Source organism: Stenella coeruleoalba (genome assembly GCF_951394435.1).
Source record: "Stenella coeruleoalba genome assembly, chromosome: 14".
Taxonomy (NCBI): domain Eukaryota; kingdom Metazoa; phylum Chordata; class Mammalia; order Artiodactyla; family Delphinidae; genus Stenella; species Stenella coeruleoalba.
This window is the reverse complement of record NC_137160.1, coordinates 78,709,816-78,730,886: the sequence shown is the minus strand read 5'-3', so window position 1 is coordinate 78,730,886 and position 21,071 is coordinate 78,709,816. Positions and strand designations below refer to the sequence as shown.

Below are 21,071 nucleotides of genomic sequence, written 5' to 3'. Positions count from 1 at the left end.
GTCTGGGTATAACAGACTCCTAAAGAGATGTTGCAGGGCAATATGATCTCTCCATTTCTTCTTTGTATCTATGCAATTTCTCTGACCCCTTCATGACCTTCCCTCTCTAAAATTATTAATAGCAGTCCATGGTTCTAATCCCAGGAAATGAGGAAGTTACCTGACAGGAATGTAGCAGATAAATTGTATCAGTCATGCCAGTCAGAATTGGTTGTAGCTACCGTGAGTGCTGTTCTATTGAGAAAGACTCTGAAGCCACATCCACACTTAGTAAGGGAAGGTATGATTTATTAGTGACATCTGTCCTGGGCGTGGGAATTGGGAGTGATATGCCAGACATTTATTATCCCTGCACTAGAAATACGGAACTCCTTTGGCCTGCACTACCTCCAGAGAATTTTAGCTGACTGCTAGTTAACAAACTATATGGACTAAGCCATTGCTATTTGTCAAGGGAGTCACTGTCAGTGTTGACAAAGATATAAGGCCAACTTCAACCGCACTGGCCTTCTTCCTCTCTAGCCAGATTCTAACCTGTCTAATTAGTGATCCTTGTCATCAAAACCCCTCCATGAAAAAAAAAAAAAAACACCCTCCATGTGTTCATGAAATGTACATGTGACTATCAGGCAACCTGATGGAATGCCTTCTGGGCTTATAATAGTAAACCCCACCTCATCCTTGCCAAAATGCATATTTGAGGGCTTCCCTGGTGGCGCAGTGGTTGAGAGTCCGCCTGCCGATGCAGGGGACACGGGTTCGTGTCCCGGTCCGGGAAGATCCCACATGCCGCGGAGCAGCTGGACCCGTGAGCCATGGCCGCTGAGCCTGCGCGTCCGGAGCCTGTGCTCTGCAACGGGAGAGGCTAAAACAGTGAGAGGCCCGTGTGATGCAAAAAAAAAAAAAATGCATATTTGATATTGCTACATGCAAGTAGTGGAAATGGGTTATGATATAAAGTATAATCCAATGTTGCCCTTTATTGATTTTTCAAGGAAACACAGAGCAGTGAGAGATGGCTCATACATTGCCATCGCCTTTCTTACTTGGAAGTGGAGGAAAACAGTTAAAGGGGGAGGGGGAGGGGCAACAAACAATAGAAAACACTGAAGATTTTGTCTAGGAAACCACTGAAATAATGAGCAATCTTTTAACAAACTAAGCTTCATAGTATTCCAGAGTCTTCTTAGAGTTGTGATCTTGTAACAATTCATTTTTAAAAATCTATTTGTAAATTCAAAACTACTTCTGTTCATTTGATATAAAACCAAAGTATTTTAGGGAGGGTGGGAGGGAGGGAGACGCAAGAGGGAAGAGATATGGGAATACATGTATATGTATAACTGATTCACTTTGTTACAAAGCAGAAAGTAACACACCATTGTAAAGCAATTATACTCCAATAAAGATGTTAAAATAAACAAACAAACAAACAAAACCCAAAGTATTGGTAGAGTTCACACCTGTCTGTGACACATGTATTATTTTCATTATTACTGACTAGTAACGTGGGTCACTGCACCAAAAGACAGTTGGTCTCAGCACCTATATTGTATCATGAGAATGGAAGGCTTTCTGTATTTACTAATGTGTCTTTATTTTCCTTTTGTCACTTTTTCTATACAGGCCATGGAAATGCAAATTAAAAAACAGTTTCAGGACACTTGCAAAGTACAGACCAAACAGTATAAAGCACTCAAGAATCACCAGTTGGAAGTTACTCCAAAGAATGAGCACAAAACAATCTTAAAGACACTGAAAGATGAGCAGACGAGAAAACTTGCCATTTTGGCAGAGCAGTATGAACAGAGTATAAATGAAATGATGGCCTCTCAAGCGGTAAGTGGTTAGGTTCGGTGCCACGGCTTCAAGAGCTTTGGGAATCAAGAAAATTCAAGATCCAGCCTTTTGGTCCCAAGATGATTCTTGCGCACATTTAGGATATTGGTGTTTTTCTGCCCAAAGAACTGAAGGAAATGACGACGCTGAATAAAGCCAAGCCAGAGCGGATACTTGCTGGAGTGTGTCTTATAAGATGGAACTTGAGGAATACATGCTAAATCAGACCTGTGGCACATAGGGACTTTGAGGGCAAGATGTGATAGATATCGCATGTAATATCATACTCTCATTCATCAAAGATCGCACAAGTAATGTCAGGCGCAAATGAATAGACACACAGACACATTCATTAGGTAAACCTTTACTGAACATCTGTGCTCAGCCCTCTGCTGGGCTCAGAGATAGAGTGATGAGCTAGAGAGACGGCAGTGGTCCCTTTCCTCACACTTCTGTCAGTCAAGTAAGGAGGTCAGATAATTAAGCAATAAAAATAAAACATAAAAGTGCTTTGAAGTGGTAGGTGACAGAGGCTATGGGAGGATGAGTAGGAACAACTAGTCTGGTCTAGGGAATGCTTCCCTGCAAGAGCCAAGAAGCATGAAGGAATTTATTGAAGCAAACAGGTTCCATGGAAAAGGGCCTACACACTTTTCCAAAAGATGGATAGTGTACATTTGGGGACTGAAAGAACTTTGATATGAGCCCAAAGTTCAAGGAGGAGGATTGTGGGAGCCCAAAATGGAGACGTCATAAAGGTCTTGGCAGCCAGGGATGGGAGCTTGCCTGTTTATTCAGTGAAGATTTCACAAGGAGATGAATCTTAAAGGGTAATAGTTGATCAGACAAGCAGAAATGGAAAAGTTATTCCTGGCAGACGATACAGTATATATGAAGACTCAAAGGCCTAAAAGAGGATGGCACGTTTGAGAAACAACGAGTAGTTGATATGGCAGGAGTATAACGGGCAGCTGGTGGATAGTCAGGGGTCAGAGCCTCAAAGCTGGGAGTGTGGACATTATTGTGTCAGCAATACAGAGCTGCTAAAGCCTATTTTAAGAAGGAAAGTGACAGGATCAGATGTGTGCTATAGAAAGATACTGGCAGTAATGTGGCAAATATAGGTAAGGAGACCTGTTAGGAAGCTATTATAATAGTCCAGGAAAAAAAAAATGAAGGCATGAACTAAGAGAACATGCTAATGGAAGTGGTGAGAAGGATTTGATAAATATTTAGGAGTAGAATAGATAGAACTTAGGGACCAATTTGAGAGGTAGGTTTGATAACAGTGGAACAGGTCATGATTTTTACCAAGATAGAAAAGTGGAAGGAGGGGTGAGTTTGGATGGATGTCTAGAAGATACTTGACTCATTATCTGAGCTCTGTGGGTATCTAGGTAGAGAGGTACAGAGATGAAAATCTGTAGTTCAGCAAGGTGTCAGGATTAACATCAAAAAGTTAGTCATTGTTATATGGGGGCAGTTGTAGCTATTCGGAATATCTGAGATCTCCTACGGATAGGAGATAGTATTAAAGAGGAAGAGGACTCAGGACAGAGTTGTGGGCATCAATATTTGAGGACTGAGTAGAAGGTGGACCAAAGAAGATGAATAGCCAGGGGTCAGAGCCTCAAAAGAGAGTATGTCACAGAAGCCAGAACAAAACTTTCTAGTTGATGATTTCACATGTTGCAGAGAAACCATTTGGGCCCAGCAGTGGCTTTGTCCATTGTCACAGACCGTGGAGTGGTGGAAATGGAAGACATTCTAAGTAGATTGAAAACGTGATTATAAAATGAGATAGAAACTGTAAGTGAGACTGCTTTCCCCAGATTCTTGTCAGTGAAAAAAAGGAGAAAGAGAGCTATAGCTAGAGGAAGAGACAGTTAAAAGAGGTCTTCGATTAATTGGGAAAGGCTTAAACATGCCCTTAGCTGAGGATCAGAGCCAGCGTATTTCATTCATTCATTCATTTATCCAATAAGTATTTATTGAGTGCCTCTACTGTGCCCCAGGCACCCAGGAATACTGTGGTGAATAAGACAGTCATCGATCATGTCTTCATGGAATCTATAGAAGAGTGGAGGAAACAGACGTTGGAGAAGTCTATGTGTAACAGCAGAGCAAGGGCAGTGTGCCCACTGAGTGTAAACCAAGAGAGCTAGGCTGGTCTGGAGAGTCAGGAAAGGCCTCTCAGACACAATGATTGTTTAAGCTGCAGTGTAGGGAGCACATTCTAGGCAAAAGGAACTACATTTGTAAAGATGGGAAAAACCATTGCACTTTTAAAGAACTCAAGTCCATTGTGTTTGGAATATAGAGAATGAGGAGGAAACTAACATGAGAATAAGATGAGAGGGGTAAACGGGGACAAGATCATACAGGGGCTTGTAAGCCTTCTTAAGAATTTTGATCTTTATCCTAAAGACAGTGAGAAGCCATTGAAGAGTATTAAGGAGGAGACTGACATCAAATTTGCATTCTTGAATGATCACTCTGGAGACACGTGGAGAATGGCCTGGGAGATGACAAGCGTGGGTGTAAGGCGATCATTTATAAGGTTGCTGCCTTTACCTGGGTGTGAGGGAGTGGTGGCCAGACTCGAGAGGGGACAGTCAGGATGAAGCAGAAAGTGACTCAGTTTGAGAGCTAGGCAGGAGGTGGAACTAGGAGCATTTAGTAACAGACTGAATGGGAGAATGAGATGGTGAGGATGACTCCCAGTCTCTAGTTTGAGCAAAATGGTAGATGGTGCCATTTATCTATATGGTAAAAAAGGAATTGGAGATTGGGAAAGTGGGAAGGGAAATATGATTAGTTAATATTAATCATGTTGAGCTTGAGGCTGGGAAATATCCAGATGCAGATACCTCGTGTAGAGTGGATAAGCTAGCCTGGACCTCAGAAGAGAAGTCTGAAATAGAGATGTAGATGTGGGAGTCATTTGCATAAAGATGGTAATTGAAGCCTTTGGAATAGATGAGATTCCTTAGGAAGGGCAGTTAGAGGGAGAAGAGCGCCCAAGACAAAGTCCTGAGGAACACCCACATGTAATGGCCCAATAAGGTAGGGAGTAGCTGGAAAGGAGGGGAGGGAGGGAAAAACCGAAAGGGTGTGGTGTCTCAGAAAACTAGAGAGTTCTGGAAGGAAGGGGCAGTCCACAATATCGATGTCGCTGGGAGGACAGGCAAGATAAGGACCCCTCCAGGGTGGTCATCAGTGACCCTCCTGTGAGCAATAGAAGGGGAGGTGTAGGAACAGAATGAAGAGTGCAGACAGGGGTTAAAGGTAAGGAGAAGGGGAGAGAGTTGGTAGGGACATAAAGGTTGATGGGATTTTGGTTTTGTTCATGTTTGTATTCTCAGCATCTGCTACAATGCCCGGCATACAACAGGTGCTCAATGAATGTTTGTTATATAAGATGCGAGAGAACAGGTTCAGGAGTATAGGTTCATGATTGCTCTTGAAGAAAAGGAAAGAAATAACCCTTCCTTCTGAGGCAGGGAGGAGATAAAAGTACAGATGATAATTACGGCAGTCCTTTACTGCCCGCTTACCACGTGCCAGGCACTGTTGAATTTTATAAGTGTTATTTCATTTTTGTGAAACCCCTTTGACCTTTGAAGTAGTTACTTTTTTTTTTTTTTTTTTTTTTTTGCGGTATGTGGGCCTCTCACTGTTGTGGACTCTCCCATTGCGGAGCACAGGCTCCGGACGCACAGGCTCCGGACGCACAGGCTCAGCGGCCATGGCTCACAGGCCCAGCCACTCCGTGGCATGTGGGATCTTCCCGGACCGGGGCATGAACCTGTGTCCCCTGCATCGGCAGGCGGACTCTCAACCACTGCGCCACCAGGGAAGCCCTGAAGTAGTTACTTTTTTAACCCTAATTTACATGTGAGGAAACTGAGGTTTATTGAAGTCAAGTCACTTGCTTAGGGCAAGGGTTGGCAAACTTTTTCTGTAAAGGGGCAGGTGGCAAATATTTTAGGCTTTGTGGACCAACAGAGTCTCTGTCACAACTACTCAACTCAGCTATTGTAGTACAAAAGCAGTCATAGATAATATATAAATGAATAAGCGTGTCTGTGTTCCATTCAGGAAAACTTCATTTACAAAAATAGGCAGCAAGCCGGATTTGACTCTTGGTCCATGGTGTACCAACTCTTGACTTAGAGGGTCACTTAGTGGTACGTAGCTAGTGGTGGACCTACGATTTGAACCCTGTTTGGGGAGACCCTGTTAGCGTATATGCCTGGCCACTACTACACTGGCCACTATGCTGCTTCTGTCACATCCTTTTCTTGAGTTTAATCCAATAGAGGGAACAGACATGATATTTACCTATACTTTTATAAAACTTTTTAATGGATTTGGTATGTGCAACTTTGGGGGGTGATGAATACCAAATACTGGAATATCCCCTGATTTCTAGACTGGCACTTCTTTAGAGTCAGAGCTGGTACAGAATAACACAGTTACTGACATTAATAATAGAATGCCAGAAATAAGAGAAGATGGGGGTGTTTTCAGTGGTCTAAATTGCCTGTAGAATGAGCCTCTCACCCACTTGGCCAGGGCTCATAACAATTAACCAAGCCAAGTAGAAAAGAATAGACTTTCATTCCCTTTATTGGTAAGAAACCTCCCATATCAAGAGGGAATCGATAGCAATCTCCTTGGGAGCCAGTAATCCCTTTGGCATTTATCTGTGAAGCTGCTGCTGCTGCAGACTGGCTGTTCATTGTGTCTAGTGTCTCTTCTCCCTTCATCTCTCATTGGGAAATGAGAAGAGCAGCATCCTCTCTAGTGGATTTTAGTGAAAGCTGGTTAGGGTTAATTATTAGAAAGTACCTTGGAAATATGATTCCATTATTTATTTTGTGTTCATTTGACATAGTATATTTCTCCAAAGCACTAAAGAAGACACTATGCAAATAACTTTCTAAAACTATTCTAATAACATTTCAAAAAGTCATAACTATCAAGATATTAAGAAATGTTATTGTCACAAATTGTACAGAAGAGGGAAGGCAGCCTAAGGTGGAGAATAGGTATCTTGGCAAAGTGGTCTCAATGGAAACATGCAGATATACTCAGGGTAGACAGACTAATTCAAGGGTTCTAATCTCATAGTTCCCAGCTGAACTGAGGGCCTGCTAAATCTAGACCAGACCAAGTCTGGTGGGACAGGAGGGTCTTCATCCCTGAATACAGTCCTGCTAATGGCCCTAAATCTTCAACTGTGCTCATTGAAAGGCTGGCATTTCTGTTGGCTGGCTTGGTCCATTCCCCACACAGGATCAGTATCCTGGTGTGTAATACAAAGTACAGGTGCTACAGGGAGCAAGGGAAAAACTTTATCTGGATTTCACTGCTTCAAACCAGAATACACCCCGTAAGATTATCAAGGCTACCTTCTGTGGGGAGGAAATTTTGAACCACTTGAGTTTTAGATGGCTGGCCATAAGGATAAAGTAAAGCCAATGTTATAGGGACCAACTTTACTTGCTAGGAGCGTAATGGTACTGTGGTATTCCTCAAATGTTATGGAGATTGGACTCATTTTTTTTAGTGCTAAGGATATCTAAATGTATAATGGTTTGGGGGTTAAAGATATGTAAATATGGAAATGGTTAGTCAAAATAGTGATAACACCGGCTATTTACTGACCCTTTGGTATACATCAAGAACTATGCCTGGGATTTTATATGAATTCTTTCATTTAATTCTCATACCAGTCTTAGACAATAGGAACTATTATTGTTATTTTCTTGAGATGAAGAAAATGAGACTTGGAGATGTTAATTAACTTGCCGAGGTAACACACCTAAGTGAATGGTGGGGCTGGAATTCCAGCTCAGGAGTCTGCCTCCAAAGCCCACAGGCTTAATTGCTGGAGTGTGGAGCCTTCCTGACTCCTGCAAGTGTGGTTTTAAGAAAACCAGGTTTCCTTAAGAATGTTTTTGTTTTCTTAAGAAAGAATGTTTTAAGAAAAGGAAGTGTTTTTAGAACTTTGTAGCCCATTGGGCAGAATGTACTATTTTTGATTCCTAACTCTGAAAGTACCCCCCACCGGGCATCTGTTTTTCTGAGAGACCTGTTTCAGCCCAAACAAGGAAGCATCTTCCAGTAGTCACCAAGTTCTGTAAGCTAGGAGCGAATCACAGTGTATGTCTTCTGTACCCGCAGTTACGGCTAGATGAGGCTCAAGAAGCAGAATGCCAGGCCTTGAGGCTACAGCTCCAGCAAGAAATGGAGCTGCTCAATGCCTACCAGAGCAAAATCAAGATGCAGACAGAGGCACAGCATGAACGTGAGCTCCAGAAGCTAGAGCAGAGGGTGTCTCTGCGCAGAGCACATCTTGAGCAGAAGGTATGAGCGTGTTGTCAAGGGTCCTGTACCGCTGGGTAGAGGATGGGCGTGGCTCTGCCTGTGTACCGGGCGATTTAACAAAGGCGCTGTTCCCCTCATACCTGCTTTGATACTCCTAGTGCCCTGAGAGGTAGGCATAGTCCCCATTCCACAGACAGGACACTGAGGCTCAAAAGGCTTAATTAAGTTACTTGCATAAATCTGATCCCACAGCCTAAGTTCTCTCTATTATATTACTCTGTTCGGAAACCTTCCACCTTCACAGCCTGAGGACTGACACGGGTTACTGGGTAGTTGATTTGACGTATGAAAGGTACTGTGAGTTGATAGCGTGGCCCCTGAATGTCGTGAGGCCAAATACAGATTTAGTTTTTATTCTCAGCTATTTCTAAACCAAAAGAAATCACCAGCAGGGCTCTTTAAAAAAAATTAAAATGAAGAGAGGCTGATATTGCCATGCATAATAAATGTTATCAGAATTGAAATATTCATTGCTTTAGATATTGCTGAGGAATATGAAGTAGAAAAGATGTCATAAAGCATCTCAGAGCTGTTATGCATGTATTTGCTTAACCAGTTATTCGTGCTTTCTTCTGGTAGTTCCCAGAGATCAACGTGAGAGACTATTTTCCTGCTCTAGAACTAAATTGCTAATGACCCAGGGGGCTTTGGGCTCTCTCTGGGAAAGCAGCACAACTTAATTGTGCTTGAGTGTCTTTTAGCTTCTCCCGAGCCATCTCCTGCTGAGACAGGACAGTGACCTAGATCGGCCCAGCTGCTTGGCTTGCTAGAATGGCAATGCTGGCCCCAGGTGGCCCCAAACATTTTTATTCTTGTGAGAAAGTTTTAAATGTGATGGATTAGACACACAACATTTATCACAGGACTCTCCCAGCCTGCCCCAGACTAGTTTACTCTTAGTTCCTGCGTGTGTCATCTGTGTGCATGTTATGTGTATATATATGCCTGTTGGGAACTCCTTTCCATTAAGAACTGTTCATTGTGCTTATTTCAGATTGAAGAAGAGCTGGCTGCCCTTCAGAAGGAACGCAGCGAGAGAATAAAGTACCTATTGGAAAGGCAAGAGCGAGAGATTGAAACTTTTGACATGGAGAGCCTCAGAATGGGATTTGGGAATTTGGTTACATTAGATTTTCCTAAGGAGGACTATAGATGAGATTAAATTTTTTTGCCATTTACAAAAAAAAAAGAAAGAAAGAAAGAAAGAAAGAAAACAAAAAAATTCAGACCCTGCAAAACCACATTCCCCATTTTAACGGGCGTTGCTCTCACTCTCTCTCTCTCTCTTACTCTTACTGACATCGTGTCGGACTAGTGCCTGTTTATTCTTACTCCATCAGGGGCCCCCTTCCTCCCCCCTCCCGTGTCAATTTTCAGTGCTGGCTGAAACCTGGCCATCTCTTCTATTCATAGTACACGTCACAGTATCGATGTGATTCAAAATGTTTCAGTGAAAACTTTGGAGACAGTTTTAACAAAACCAATAAACCAACAACAACAAAAAAGTGGATGTATATTGCTTTAAGCAATCACTCATTACCACCAATCTGTGAAAGTAAAGCAAAAATAATAATAATAAATGCCAAGGGGGAGAGAGACACAATATCCGCAGCCTTACACCTTAACTAGCTGCTGCATTATTTTATTTTATTTTATTTTTTTGGTATTTATTCATCAGGAATTAAAAAAAAAACAAAGTTTTATTAAAGATTGAAAATTTGATACATTTTACAGAAACTAATTGTGATGTACATATCAGTGGTGACATATTAATACTTTTTTGGGGAATGGGGGGTGGGTGGGGTGAAGAGATCTTGTGATTTTTAAGAACCTGCTGGCAAGAGTTTAACTTGTCTTGAGCATATTCTGATTGTATCATAATCATTTTCTGCTGTTGCAGAGGATGTGAATACACTTAAGGAGCTCACAGAATCCCAGTAGCACAAATTGGGCTTTGGCAAATCGTGTATTTTGTGTATAGAAGGAATTTAAGGAGAGGTATTACTTATTTTCATATTGTATTTTAACTGTTTCTCTGATCAAATTTTTTTACTCCCTCCTCCCAGTCCTCCCCACCTCCCTCCTTTTCCAATTCAGTATTTGGAGTTCAACACTGTCTCTCAATCAGATCATCTTGATCTTTTTTCTTTATTTCCCTGCCCCTCCCTAAGTCCCATATCTTGGTCATAAATATTGCATTATTCACACTTTCAAACTGTGTATTTTCTTACAATAAAAAATGATGAAAAAAAAAAGGCTTTACTTCTTTTGCATGCACTTTAAAAAACAAAACATTTTTCAGGTTCCAAGGAAGAGCATGATAACTGTCAGAGCTTTTAATTATATTTGTAAATAAAAGTGTTCATCACATTGCCTTGCTGTGTTATTGTAGCAGGAAGTTTCCCTTCTAGGTTCATCAGCTCCTAATGCAGAGGGAGAGCTGCCCTCCAGAAGCTGTTCTCCATGGCCCCTCAAGAAGAACCATTCAAGATTTTCAGGTAAAGCTGCATCTTCCAAGTTCTTCTGCAGGGCTGAAGATGGGGTTGCACTGTCTGAAGTGGTCAACTGCACCTTTTTACACTTAAGAATAGAAGGTGGCACATGTGTGCACGTGCACACACACACGTGCACGCACGTGCACCCACAATGTGCCAGTCCTAGGACCATGTATTGCTGAGAGAAGTGAGGCACCTTAAAAAAAGCAGGCTATGAAGAAGGCATTATAACCAAATATTTGAAATGATCCTACTGTAATAGTAGATTCCCCCACCCCTCATAGTCAGGTTTTATTAGAATAACTTTATGTACATGACAATGAGGTAGTAAAATCTGTAACTTCTAGGAAACGGTTTTGGGGTCAAGACAATCTCAGTAAGATCTCATTCTCTTAGGGTTCTGAGTCCTAGTCATTGAAAATTGATCTCTAGCATGATGACTTGAAGATCACAGTTGAATTCTACAGGATATTCAGTCATCACAGACAAATGTGAGGAGTCATGTTCACTGTGATAGACTAACCCAGAGAGGTGAACTCCAGAACTCACAAAATGATTATTAACATGGGCTAACCCCAACCGTAAAGGCTTTAATAGTGAACACCCAGTTTTCTGAGCAGCTTAGGTCGTTAAAGTTTCCATATTAGGTACATCAGAAGTAATATTGGAAAGGGCTGGAAAAGACTCATAATTATCCATGAAAAATAGATAACCTTTATTGCATTATGCTTACCATGTGATAGAACTCTACACTAAGCATTTTGTAGATGAGGAAATAAGCTCAGACCAGGGTAAATGGAGTGGAGTCTGAATCGAGACCTGTCCAATTTCTGAACCCACACACCTAAGAATAGTAACACTACCACTCAAAAGGACATTAAATCATCAGTAAGAAAAACTTCTTGTAGTTTATTTCATCCACTTCTGTCTGTAGTGAAAACTGTCTAGCTAGCTTGTGTAAAGGCCTTATGTTTGTGAGATTATAGGTGCTGCTCTTTATAAAAGTTCCCTCTCCACAAGTTTGTCAGTGATGTGTCCAAGGTAGAGTTATCAGAAGGAATGTGGGTTTGTGCTCCTGACACCTGGTACAGACTAAGTCTTCCAACTCCTTCTAGTACCTGAGGCAGGGAGAATAGACAGGAACCAGAATAGTAGCAAGAGAACAGGTATAAAAGAAGTACTGGGACGGGAGCAGAGAGCCATTGTCTGGTATTATTCCAGCATATACAAAACTCTCCTGAGTTAAAAGAATTGTTATAGGTTTGTCATAAATATTATAATGGCTGCTTACCTTTGATTTGCAACTATTCATTCAATGAATATTTACTGCGTACTTTATATGTCAGGTACAATGCCAGATGCTTAAGCTCTGTCAGTGTATCTCAAACAGGTAAAGATCCTCACCCTAATGGAGCTTACATTAGAGGTAGGAGGAAAATGGTAACACATAATAATTATAATTTTAAATGATCTTACATGGTAATAAGTGCTATAGATAAAGGAAAAAGGAAAGAGTAAGGGGGGTCAGAAGTGTGAGGAGCGGCATACATTCAGCTAATTCATTCAGGAAATATTTATTGAGCATCTACTGTGTCTGGGGATGTAGTAGTAAGTAAGATGGATAGGGTCACTACTCTGCTGAAACTTATGGTTTAAATCTCCACTGAAAGAAGTAAATAAGCAGTGGACTAATTTAATCAACAGTGGGCAAAGACAAGCCATTACAATGCAAATGCTGGGTGCGACCAGGAGTTTAAAGGAACTGAAACAATTACAGTCATAGGGAATATCAGAGAATACTTACCAGTGATGTCTAATTAACAGCAAAAATTTACTTACTGAATTTACCACTGACTGTAAATATTTGATTAAATATTGAAAAAAGTATTCCTGGGCAACTGGAAACGTGCCCATGTAAGAATTTGGTATACCTCTCTGATTTTAATTTAGCAATAAATTTTGCCATAGAAATGATAAAACATAAAAAAAATGTTTTGTTGTTCTAGTTTGGCATAGCTGTGTGCTTTTCCTGCTGATTACAACTAAAAAGTAGACAAAAATGCAAAAGCGACTATCTGAGGATACTGAGAAATAAAAGCAGGTGGATTGTGGAGAAGCAACCTAGACAGAGGAATGAAGGCAAAATAAAACCATTCTCAGGTGAAGAAAAATTAAGAGAATTCATTGCCACCAGACCTAATTACAAGAAATGCTAAAGGAAGTTCCTCATACTGAAGGGAAATGATACTTGAAGGAAACTTGGATCTCTGGGAATGAAGGAAGAGCAACAAATGGTAAATATCTAGATAAATATAAAAAAGTTTTCCCTCTTATAGTCTTTAAAATACATTGAAATATATATATATATATATATATATATATATATATATATATACACTTCGTTGAAAGCAATAAATATTGTCTGGGGAAGGTTTCACTGTATGTAAATACAATCCATATGACAATTATAACTTAAAGGTTGGGAATTAAAGGACCCATATGGTTGCCATGCTTCTGCATTTTACATGAAATGATATAATTCTTATTTTAAGCAGACCATGAAAAATTAGTTATGTATATTTTTAACTCCTAGAACAACTTGCCAAAAAGAAAATGCAAAGAAGTAATAGCCAAAAATCTAGGTCATGAATTAAAATATTCAAATAATCCAAAAGAAGGCAGTAAAGGGAGAACAGAGATACAAAGAAAAAGAGGGACAAACAGAAAACAAAATGGTAGACCTAAATCCCACCATATCAATAATTACATTAAATATTTACAGAGTGGATAAAAAAAGGACTATACACTGCCTATGAGAGACAGACTAAATATAAAGACACATAAGTTGAAAGTACAGTCATCCCTCGGTATCTACAAGGCGTTGGTTCCAGGACCCCTGTAGATACCGAAACCCATGAATGCTCAAGTCCCTTACATAAAATAGTGTAGTATTGGCATACAACCACACATCTACCCATATACTTTTTAACATCTTTATTGGAGTATAATTGCCCCACAATGCCGTGCCAGTCTCCGCTGCACAACAAAGTGAATTGGCCACATATATACATATATCCCCATATCTCCTCCCTCTTGCATCTCCCTCCCACCCTCCCTATCCCACCCCTCTAGGTGGTCACAAAGCACCGAGTTGATCTCCCTGTGCTATGCGGCTGCTTCCCACTAGTTATCTGTTTTACATTTGGTAGTGTATATATGTCAGTGCTGCTCTCTCACTTTGTCCCTATCCATATACTTTGAATCATTTCTAGATCACTTCTAATACCGAATACAATGTAAATGCTGATATCAGCACATGGCAAATTCAAGTTATCAGCACATGGCAAATTCGAGTTTTGCTTCTTGGAACTTTATGGAATTTTCTTTAAAGTATTTTCAACCTGCAGTTGGTTGAATCTGCATATGCAGAACCCACAGAAATGGAGGGCTGACTGTAAATGGATGGAAAAAGTACCATGCAAATAGTAAAGTATAAGAACGCTGGAGTGCTATTCTATTTATTTATTTATTTGGCTATGTCAGGTCTTCATTGCGTGCGGGCTTCTCTCTAGTTGTGGCGCATGGGCTCCAGGGCACATGGGCTCTGTAGTTGTGGTGCGCAGGCTCCAGAGCACATGGGCTCTGTTTTGTGGCACATGGGCTCTCTCACTGAGGCGTGCAAGTAGTTGTGGCATGCAGGCTTTGTTGCCCATCAGCATGTGGGATCTTAGTTCCCCAACCAGGGATTGAACCCAGGTCCCCTGCATTGGAAGGTGAATTCTTTACCACTGGACCACCAGGGAAGTCCGTGAAGTGCTATTTGAATATCAACTAAAATGGACTTCAAGACAAAGAGTATTATCTAAGATAAAAGACACTAATAATGAGAAAAGGAATCATTTATCAAGAAAACATAATATTAAATAGAGAAATAGACAACAAAATTATAGTAGGAGAATGTTAACTCCCCTCTCTCAGCAATTGATACTACAGACACAAAAATAAGAAAAGACACAGATCTGAACAACACTATCAACCACCTTGATTTAACTGACATTTATAAAACATCCACAAGCCAGAATACACATTCTTTTCAAATATACATTATGTTCACCAAGTTAGACCATATGCTGGGCCATATAAAATACTCTCTGACCAAAAAGAATTCTTTAAAAATTAATTACAACAAAATATCTAAGAAAAAAATATCTAGAAATTAACACACTTCAAAATAAGCCATAGGCCAAAATGAAATCACATATGAAAATAGAAAATATTTTGAACTGAATGACAAATACATCAAATTGTGAGATGCAGATAAAGCAGTCCTTGGAAACTTAAGCTTTAAATGCTTATATTAGAAATCAACGAACTAAAGTTCCACTTTAAGAAACTAGGAAAAGTTGAGCATAGCAAACCCAAAGTATGTATAAAGAAAGAAGTACTGGGCTTCCCTCGTGGCGCAATGGTTGAGAATCTGCCTGCCAATGCAGGGGACACGGGTTCGAGCCCTGGTCTGGGAAGATCCCACATGCCATGGAGCAACTAGGCCCGTGAGCCACAACTACTGAGCCTGCGCGTCTGGAGCCTGTGCTCCACAACAAGAGAGGCCGCGATAGTGAGAGGCCCACGCACCGCGATGAAGAGGGGCCCCCGCTTGCCGCAACTAGAGAAAACCCTGGCACAGAAACGAAGACCCAACACAGCCAAAAATAAAAATAAATAAAAATTTTAAAAATAAGAAAACACCATCCCTTCCTCTCTACTACCACTTCACTCCACCCTTATAAAAAAAAAAGAAAGAAGAAAGAAATACTAAAGAGCATAAATCAACTAAATAGAAGATAAACTACCCAAGCCAAAAGCTTATTCTTTGAAAAGAGCAACAAAATTGACAAATTTCTATGGGCTTCCCTGGTGGCGCAGTGGTTGAGAGTCCCGCCTGCCGATGCAGGGGACACGGGTTCGTGCCTCGCTCCGGGAAGATCCCACGTGCCGCGGAGCGGCTAGGCCCGTGAGCCATGGCCGCTGAGCCTGCGCGTCCGGAGCCTGTGCTCCGCAACGGGAGAGGCCACAACAGTGAGAGGCCCACGTACCAAAAAATAAAAAATAAAAAAAGACTGAAAGGGGGATTATCACCACAGATCCTACAGACAATAAAAGGATAATGAGAAAAAATTATGAGTAGCTTTATGGCAACAAATTTGACAACCTAGATGAAATAGATTTACTTCTTGAAAAATACAATTTAACCAAAATTGACACAAGGAGAGAAACTGCATAGTCCTATATCTATTTAAAAATTTTGAATTTGTCATATAAAAAATTTCCCAAACAAAAAACTCCAATTCCAGACAGTTTCACTGTTAAAGTCTACCAACATTCAAGGAAGAAATAACACAAACCTTTGCAAAACATAAAGAAGGGAGGATCACTACCCAACTTGTTTTATGTATATGTGTAATATCAAAACCTGATGAAGACTTTACAAAAAAAGAAAATTATAGATGACTAACCCTCATGAGTATGGACACAAATTGCTTAACACAATTTAGTAAATCAAATCTAGCAATATTTTAGAAGATCAGTGGTACACAATGAACAAGTAAGGTTTATCTCAAAAATACAAAGTTGGTTTGACGTTTGAAAATGTAGTCAACATATTAAAAGAATAAGTGGGAAGCCCGTATAATCATTTCAATAGATGCAGAAAAAGCATTTGACAAAAATTCAACATCCACTCATATTTAAAACATACAAACAAACATACCTCCCAGCAAACTAGGAATAGTAGGAGATATCCTCAAACTGAAAAGGGCATCTACAAACACCTATAGCTAATTTTATACTTAATAGTGAAAGACTGAAATGTTTCCACCTGAGATCAAAATCAAAGCAAAAATACCCACTTTCACCACTTGTATTTATCATTATTCTGGAGGGCCTACCCATTAAATAAGGCAAGAAAAGGAAATAAAAGATTAGAAAAGAAGTAAAATTGTCCCTGTTTGCAGATGATATATCTGTTTACAAAGAATCTACAAAACTACTAGAGCTAATAAATGATTTTAGCAAGTTCACAGGATCCAAGGTTAATATACAAAATCAACTATTATTTTATACTAGAAGCACTCAGTGGGAAAATGAAGTTTAAAAAACTGCATTCACAGTTGTTACATTTACATGCCAGAAAGTACCTAGAAAGAAATCTAAAAGAGTTCTAAGATCTCTACACCAGGAAAAAACAAAAACCACAAGAAGTTGCTGAAAGAAATTTAAAAGAACCTAAATACATTTTAAAAATATATACTATGCACATGGGTAGGAAGACTTAATATTGTTAAGATGTCTATTCTCCCCAAATTAATCTATAGATTCAATGCAATCCCAATAAAAATTCCAGCAAGACTTCTTGTAGAGATGGACAAACTGATCCTAAAATGTTTATGTTAATACAAACAACATAGAATAACCACAGCAAATTTTAAAAAGGTGAACAAAATTTAAGGACTTAGTCTGCTTGATTTCAAGACCTGCTATAAAGCTACAGTAATCAGGGCACTTTGGTATTGGCAAAAAGATAGACATAGAACAACGGGACAATACAGACAGTTCAGAAATAGATGAATACATTTGGTCAAGTGCTTTTGTTTTTTTGGGTTTTTTTTAATAAATGAGCTAAGACAATTCAATGAAGAGAGGAAAATCTTTTCAACAAATGGTACTGGATCAACTGGACATCCATGTGGGGAACATTGAACACTGACCCTTATCTCACTGTCCACAAAAATTAATTCAAAATGGATGGTAGACAAGTAAAGAATCTAAAATTATAAAACTTCTAGAAGAAAATGAGAAAATCTTTGTGAGCTTGGACTAGGCAAAAGTTTCTTAGAAAAAGTAGGAACCATAAAAGATTTTTTTTTTACTTTTATCAAAATGAAAATTGTTTGCTCTTCAAAAGACACCATTAAGTCAAAAAGGCAAGCCACAAGCTGACCAGGAGTATATCCACAACACATTTATCAGACAAAGATTTGTATCAGGGTATATATAAGACTCTTAACAACTCATTCGTATGAAGATAAACGCAGTAAGAAAGTGAGCAAAAGATGTGAACACTTTCCAAAAGATGACATACAAATGACCAATAAGCACAATGGAAAGATGCTCAACATCAAAAGTCATCAGGGAAATGCACACTAAAACCACAATGAGATAACACTATACATCCATTAAAATGTTAAAAAAATATATGTTTTGTTGAGTATGTGGAGCAAATGAAACTCAAAGTAAAATGGCACACCTACTTCTGAAGACAGTTCAGCAGTTTCTTAGAAAGTTAAACACACTTAACATACAATCCAGCAATCCCACTTCTAGGTTTCTACACAAGAAATGAAAATTTCTAGGTTGACATAGAAACCTATACATGTATTCATAGCAGCTTTCTCATAGCAAAAATAACTAGAAAACCCTCAAATGTCCATCACCAGTTGAATGGACAAATTGTATACAATGGATAATACTCAGCAATAAAAATGAACTGTTGCTACATGCAACAACGTGGATGAATCTCAAAAGCCAAGCAAGAAAAAAGGAGTATGTACTATATGATTCCACTTCTGTAAAATTCTAGAAAATGCAAACTATAGTGACAGGAAGATCAGTAGTTAACTTGTGATAGGGTTAGAAGGAGGGATGAAATACAGAGATGTAAGGAAGCTTTTGGAGGTATGGAATTGTTTAATCTTGATTTGGGTGATGGTTTCTTGGTATATACATATGTAAAACATCAAATTATATGCTTAAATATGTGCAACATAATGTACTTCGATTATATTCCAATAAAGTTGAAAAAATAAATATTCTACTTGTTCACAGGTTAAGCAGGGAGCTTATCAAGGTAGAATCCCAGAGATGGCCCTAACAGTACTTTCAGAAATGTGATCTTAAGACGATTGTAAATTTTTTAGTCCATTTGAGTTTCTTCAAGGAAAAGGTACAATTAGGCCAGGGATCGGAGATAAGAGTAGGGTAAGAAATTAAAAATCTAAGATATAAATTCCTGAGTGGAAGGGACACCAGACTAAGAAGGAGGTTAGCTTTCTGATATTTATGGTCATCAGAATTAGGGAACTGATGAATGAGCTTTAGGGAGCTCTGTAAAAGCTCAGTTGTATGTGGGAACTTCCCTGGCGGTACAGTGGTTAGGACTCCATGCTCCCAATGTAGGGGGTGTGGGTTCGATCCCTGGTCATGGAACTAGGATCCCGCATGCTGTGGGGTTCAGCCAAAAAATAGAAAACAAAACAAAAAACTCAGCTGTTTGTGAATTTTTGTAGAAGTATACATTTGGGAAAGGGGAGAAGGAACTTTTACGGCATGGTAAATGGATATAAAGAAGTCCATGCTCCCTAAACTTGACAGCCCCTTACGATTATTCATTCAACTGATGGTCACTGAGACTTCGTTATATGCTGGACATACGTCCGGTGCTGGAGATATTGAGCAGGACACTGGTTGTCCTTGCCTTTATAAAGGGTCCAGGCTAATAGAGGAGATAAACATCAAATTAAAAATTATACACATATACATATTTTAAAATTAGTTTTAATGTTTCAACAGAATGGTGTAGGAGAATCTTACCTAGTCAGGGAAGGATTCCCTGAAGGTCAGTTAAGGGATACCTAAAGGGCGAATGGGATATTGTCAAAGAAAGTGGAATAAGGTTCCAGGCACCACTTGTAAAGGACCAAATCTGGAAGCAGTCCGCCTTGTCAAGGGACTGAGAGGCAGCCAGCAAGTTTGGAGTTTAACAAGAAGACAACCGCAGGAAGCTAGAGAGGAAAATGGGGGTCAGGTCATATGGAGCCTTATAGGCCATTTAAGGATCTGATCTCCCTCCCAGAGCAGCTGCAAAGTGCTGAAAGGTTTTAAGTGGACACTGAGGCTGTTTGACTTTGCACCAGTTTAAGAACAGAGGCCCTTTGCTCCCTGACCCAGATGAGGATTTAGGACAGTACCATCACATTTAAATATTAAAGAGATACCAATCCTGTGTTTCTGAGATCTGGTCTTAGCGTCTGTGTTAATCAGGGATTAATTCAGGGCCTCCTGAGTAATTGCCATGTTTGATATATTTTCTGCCATGAAGTCAGAATGATGAGCAGTTCCCAAGGGTCCAGACTTGTTAGAAATGCTGGGCTCTGGCAGGGCTGCTAAAGTTACACCGTGATACAGAACAGCCTCCTGTGTCTCATCATTCTAAACCCTACACTTTTGGTAAACGTATAGCCTTGAGGAAAGCAGGGCCATTTGTAGACATGGTTCCTGTATGTCAATCAGGTCAAGTTAATCATTTATGTGTATTAATTCACTTAATCTCAACAAAAGATCATTTTGTGGTTCTCCAACAACCCTGCGAGCTAAATAAGGCAGATTAATGATTCCCCCTCACCCATTTTTTCACATGAGGAGGCTGAGCCTCAAAGGGAATTTGTGTGCAAGTGGGTGTGGTGGTTATGAGCTGGGCTCTGAGGCCAGAGCTACATTCAGAACCAGAATCATCCACTTCCTAGCTGGGAGTCCTTGGGCAAGTTCTGGTCTCCTTCCAATTTACTAGGTGAAACAGGGTATCCCTTGCTTCTAAGGTTATTAATATATCTTTTTATGTGAACTTCCTGTGTATACACTTCACCTTTTTGGTTGGGTGGCTGAACTTCTGTACCTGTTTTAAACAAGGAAACTAATAGATTACTAAAATTCCTCATTAATCTTTAGACTCTGTGACTAAAAAAATACTGTGGTTAGATTAAAAGTCTCAAGGAAAACAGGAGTTTAGAGAAAAAGAATAAACTATTTTAAATATATATAAATATCAAATTGTCCAAATGTTTAAAGTTTGAGAAGACTGGTAAGAGGATGGAAAAGCAGGTGCTTACATATACCACTGACATGAATAAAATCAGTGTGATCTTTTTGGAGGGTGATTTGTCAGTATCAAAACTGAAAATGTATATACCCTTTGACCCGATGTCAATGCTAGGAATCTACCCCACTAAATTACTCGCAAAAGAGTTTTATACACATAGAAAAATGTTTGCTGAAGCACTCTTTATAATAGCAAATAACCAGAAATAATCTAACCACAGCAGGGGACTAGACTAGTTAATTATGGAACATCTATAAAATAGATTATTTGTTCAAAATAACATGAACTGTGGTGACCTGTAATCTGAATATATATGACATGAAGGTACATTAGTTGGGGGGAAACAGTGCAGAACAACGTGTACCAGTATGCATAGCAAGACTATAATTTTTAAAGGATAAATGTGC

At 39.6% G+C, this 21,071-nt stretch overlaps 1 protein-coding gene across 7 annotated transcripts in view; it reads left to right on the top strand.

Moving 5' to 3' along the window:
• Positions 1-10,564, top strand: part of TAOK3 (TAO kinase 3) — a 188,587-nt gene extending 178,023 nt beyond the window's left edge. For all 7 annotated transcript variants that reach the window (XM_079942082.1, XM_079942078.1, XM_079942081.1 and 4 more), the window contains 3 exons: positions 1,627-1,839; positions 8,032-8,214; positions 9,230-10,564. In XM_079942082.1, coding sequence (XP_079798208.1) covers positions 1,627-1,839; positions 8,032-8,214; positions 9,230-9,391 — 558 coding nt within the window. In that variant the 3' untranslated portion in view covers positions 9,392-10,564. The remainder of the gene's footprint in view (positions 1-1,626; positions 1,840-8,031; positions 8,215-9,229) is intronic.
• The last annotated feature ends 10,507 nt before the right edge of the window (positions 10,565-21,071 follow it).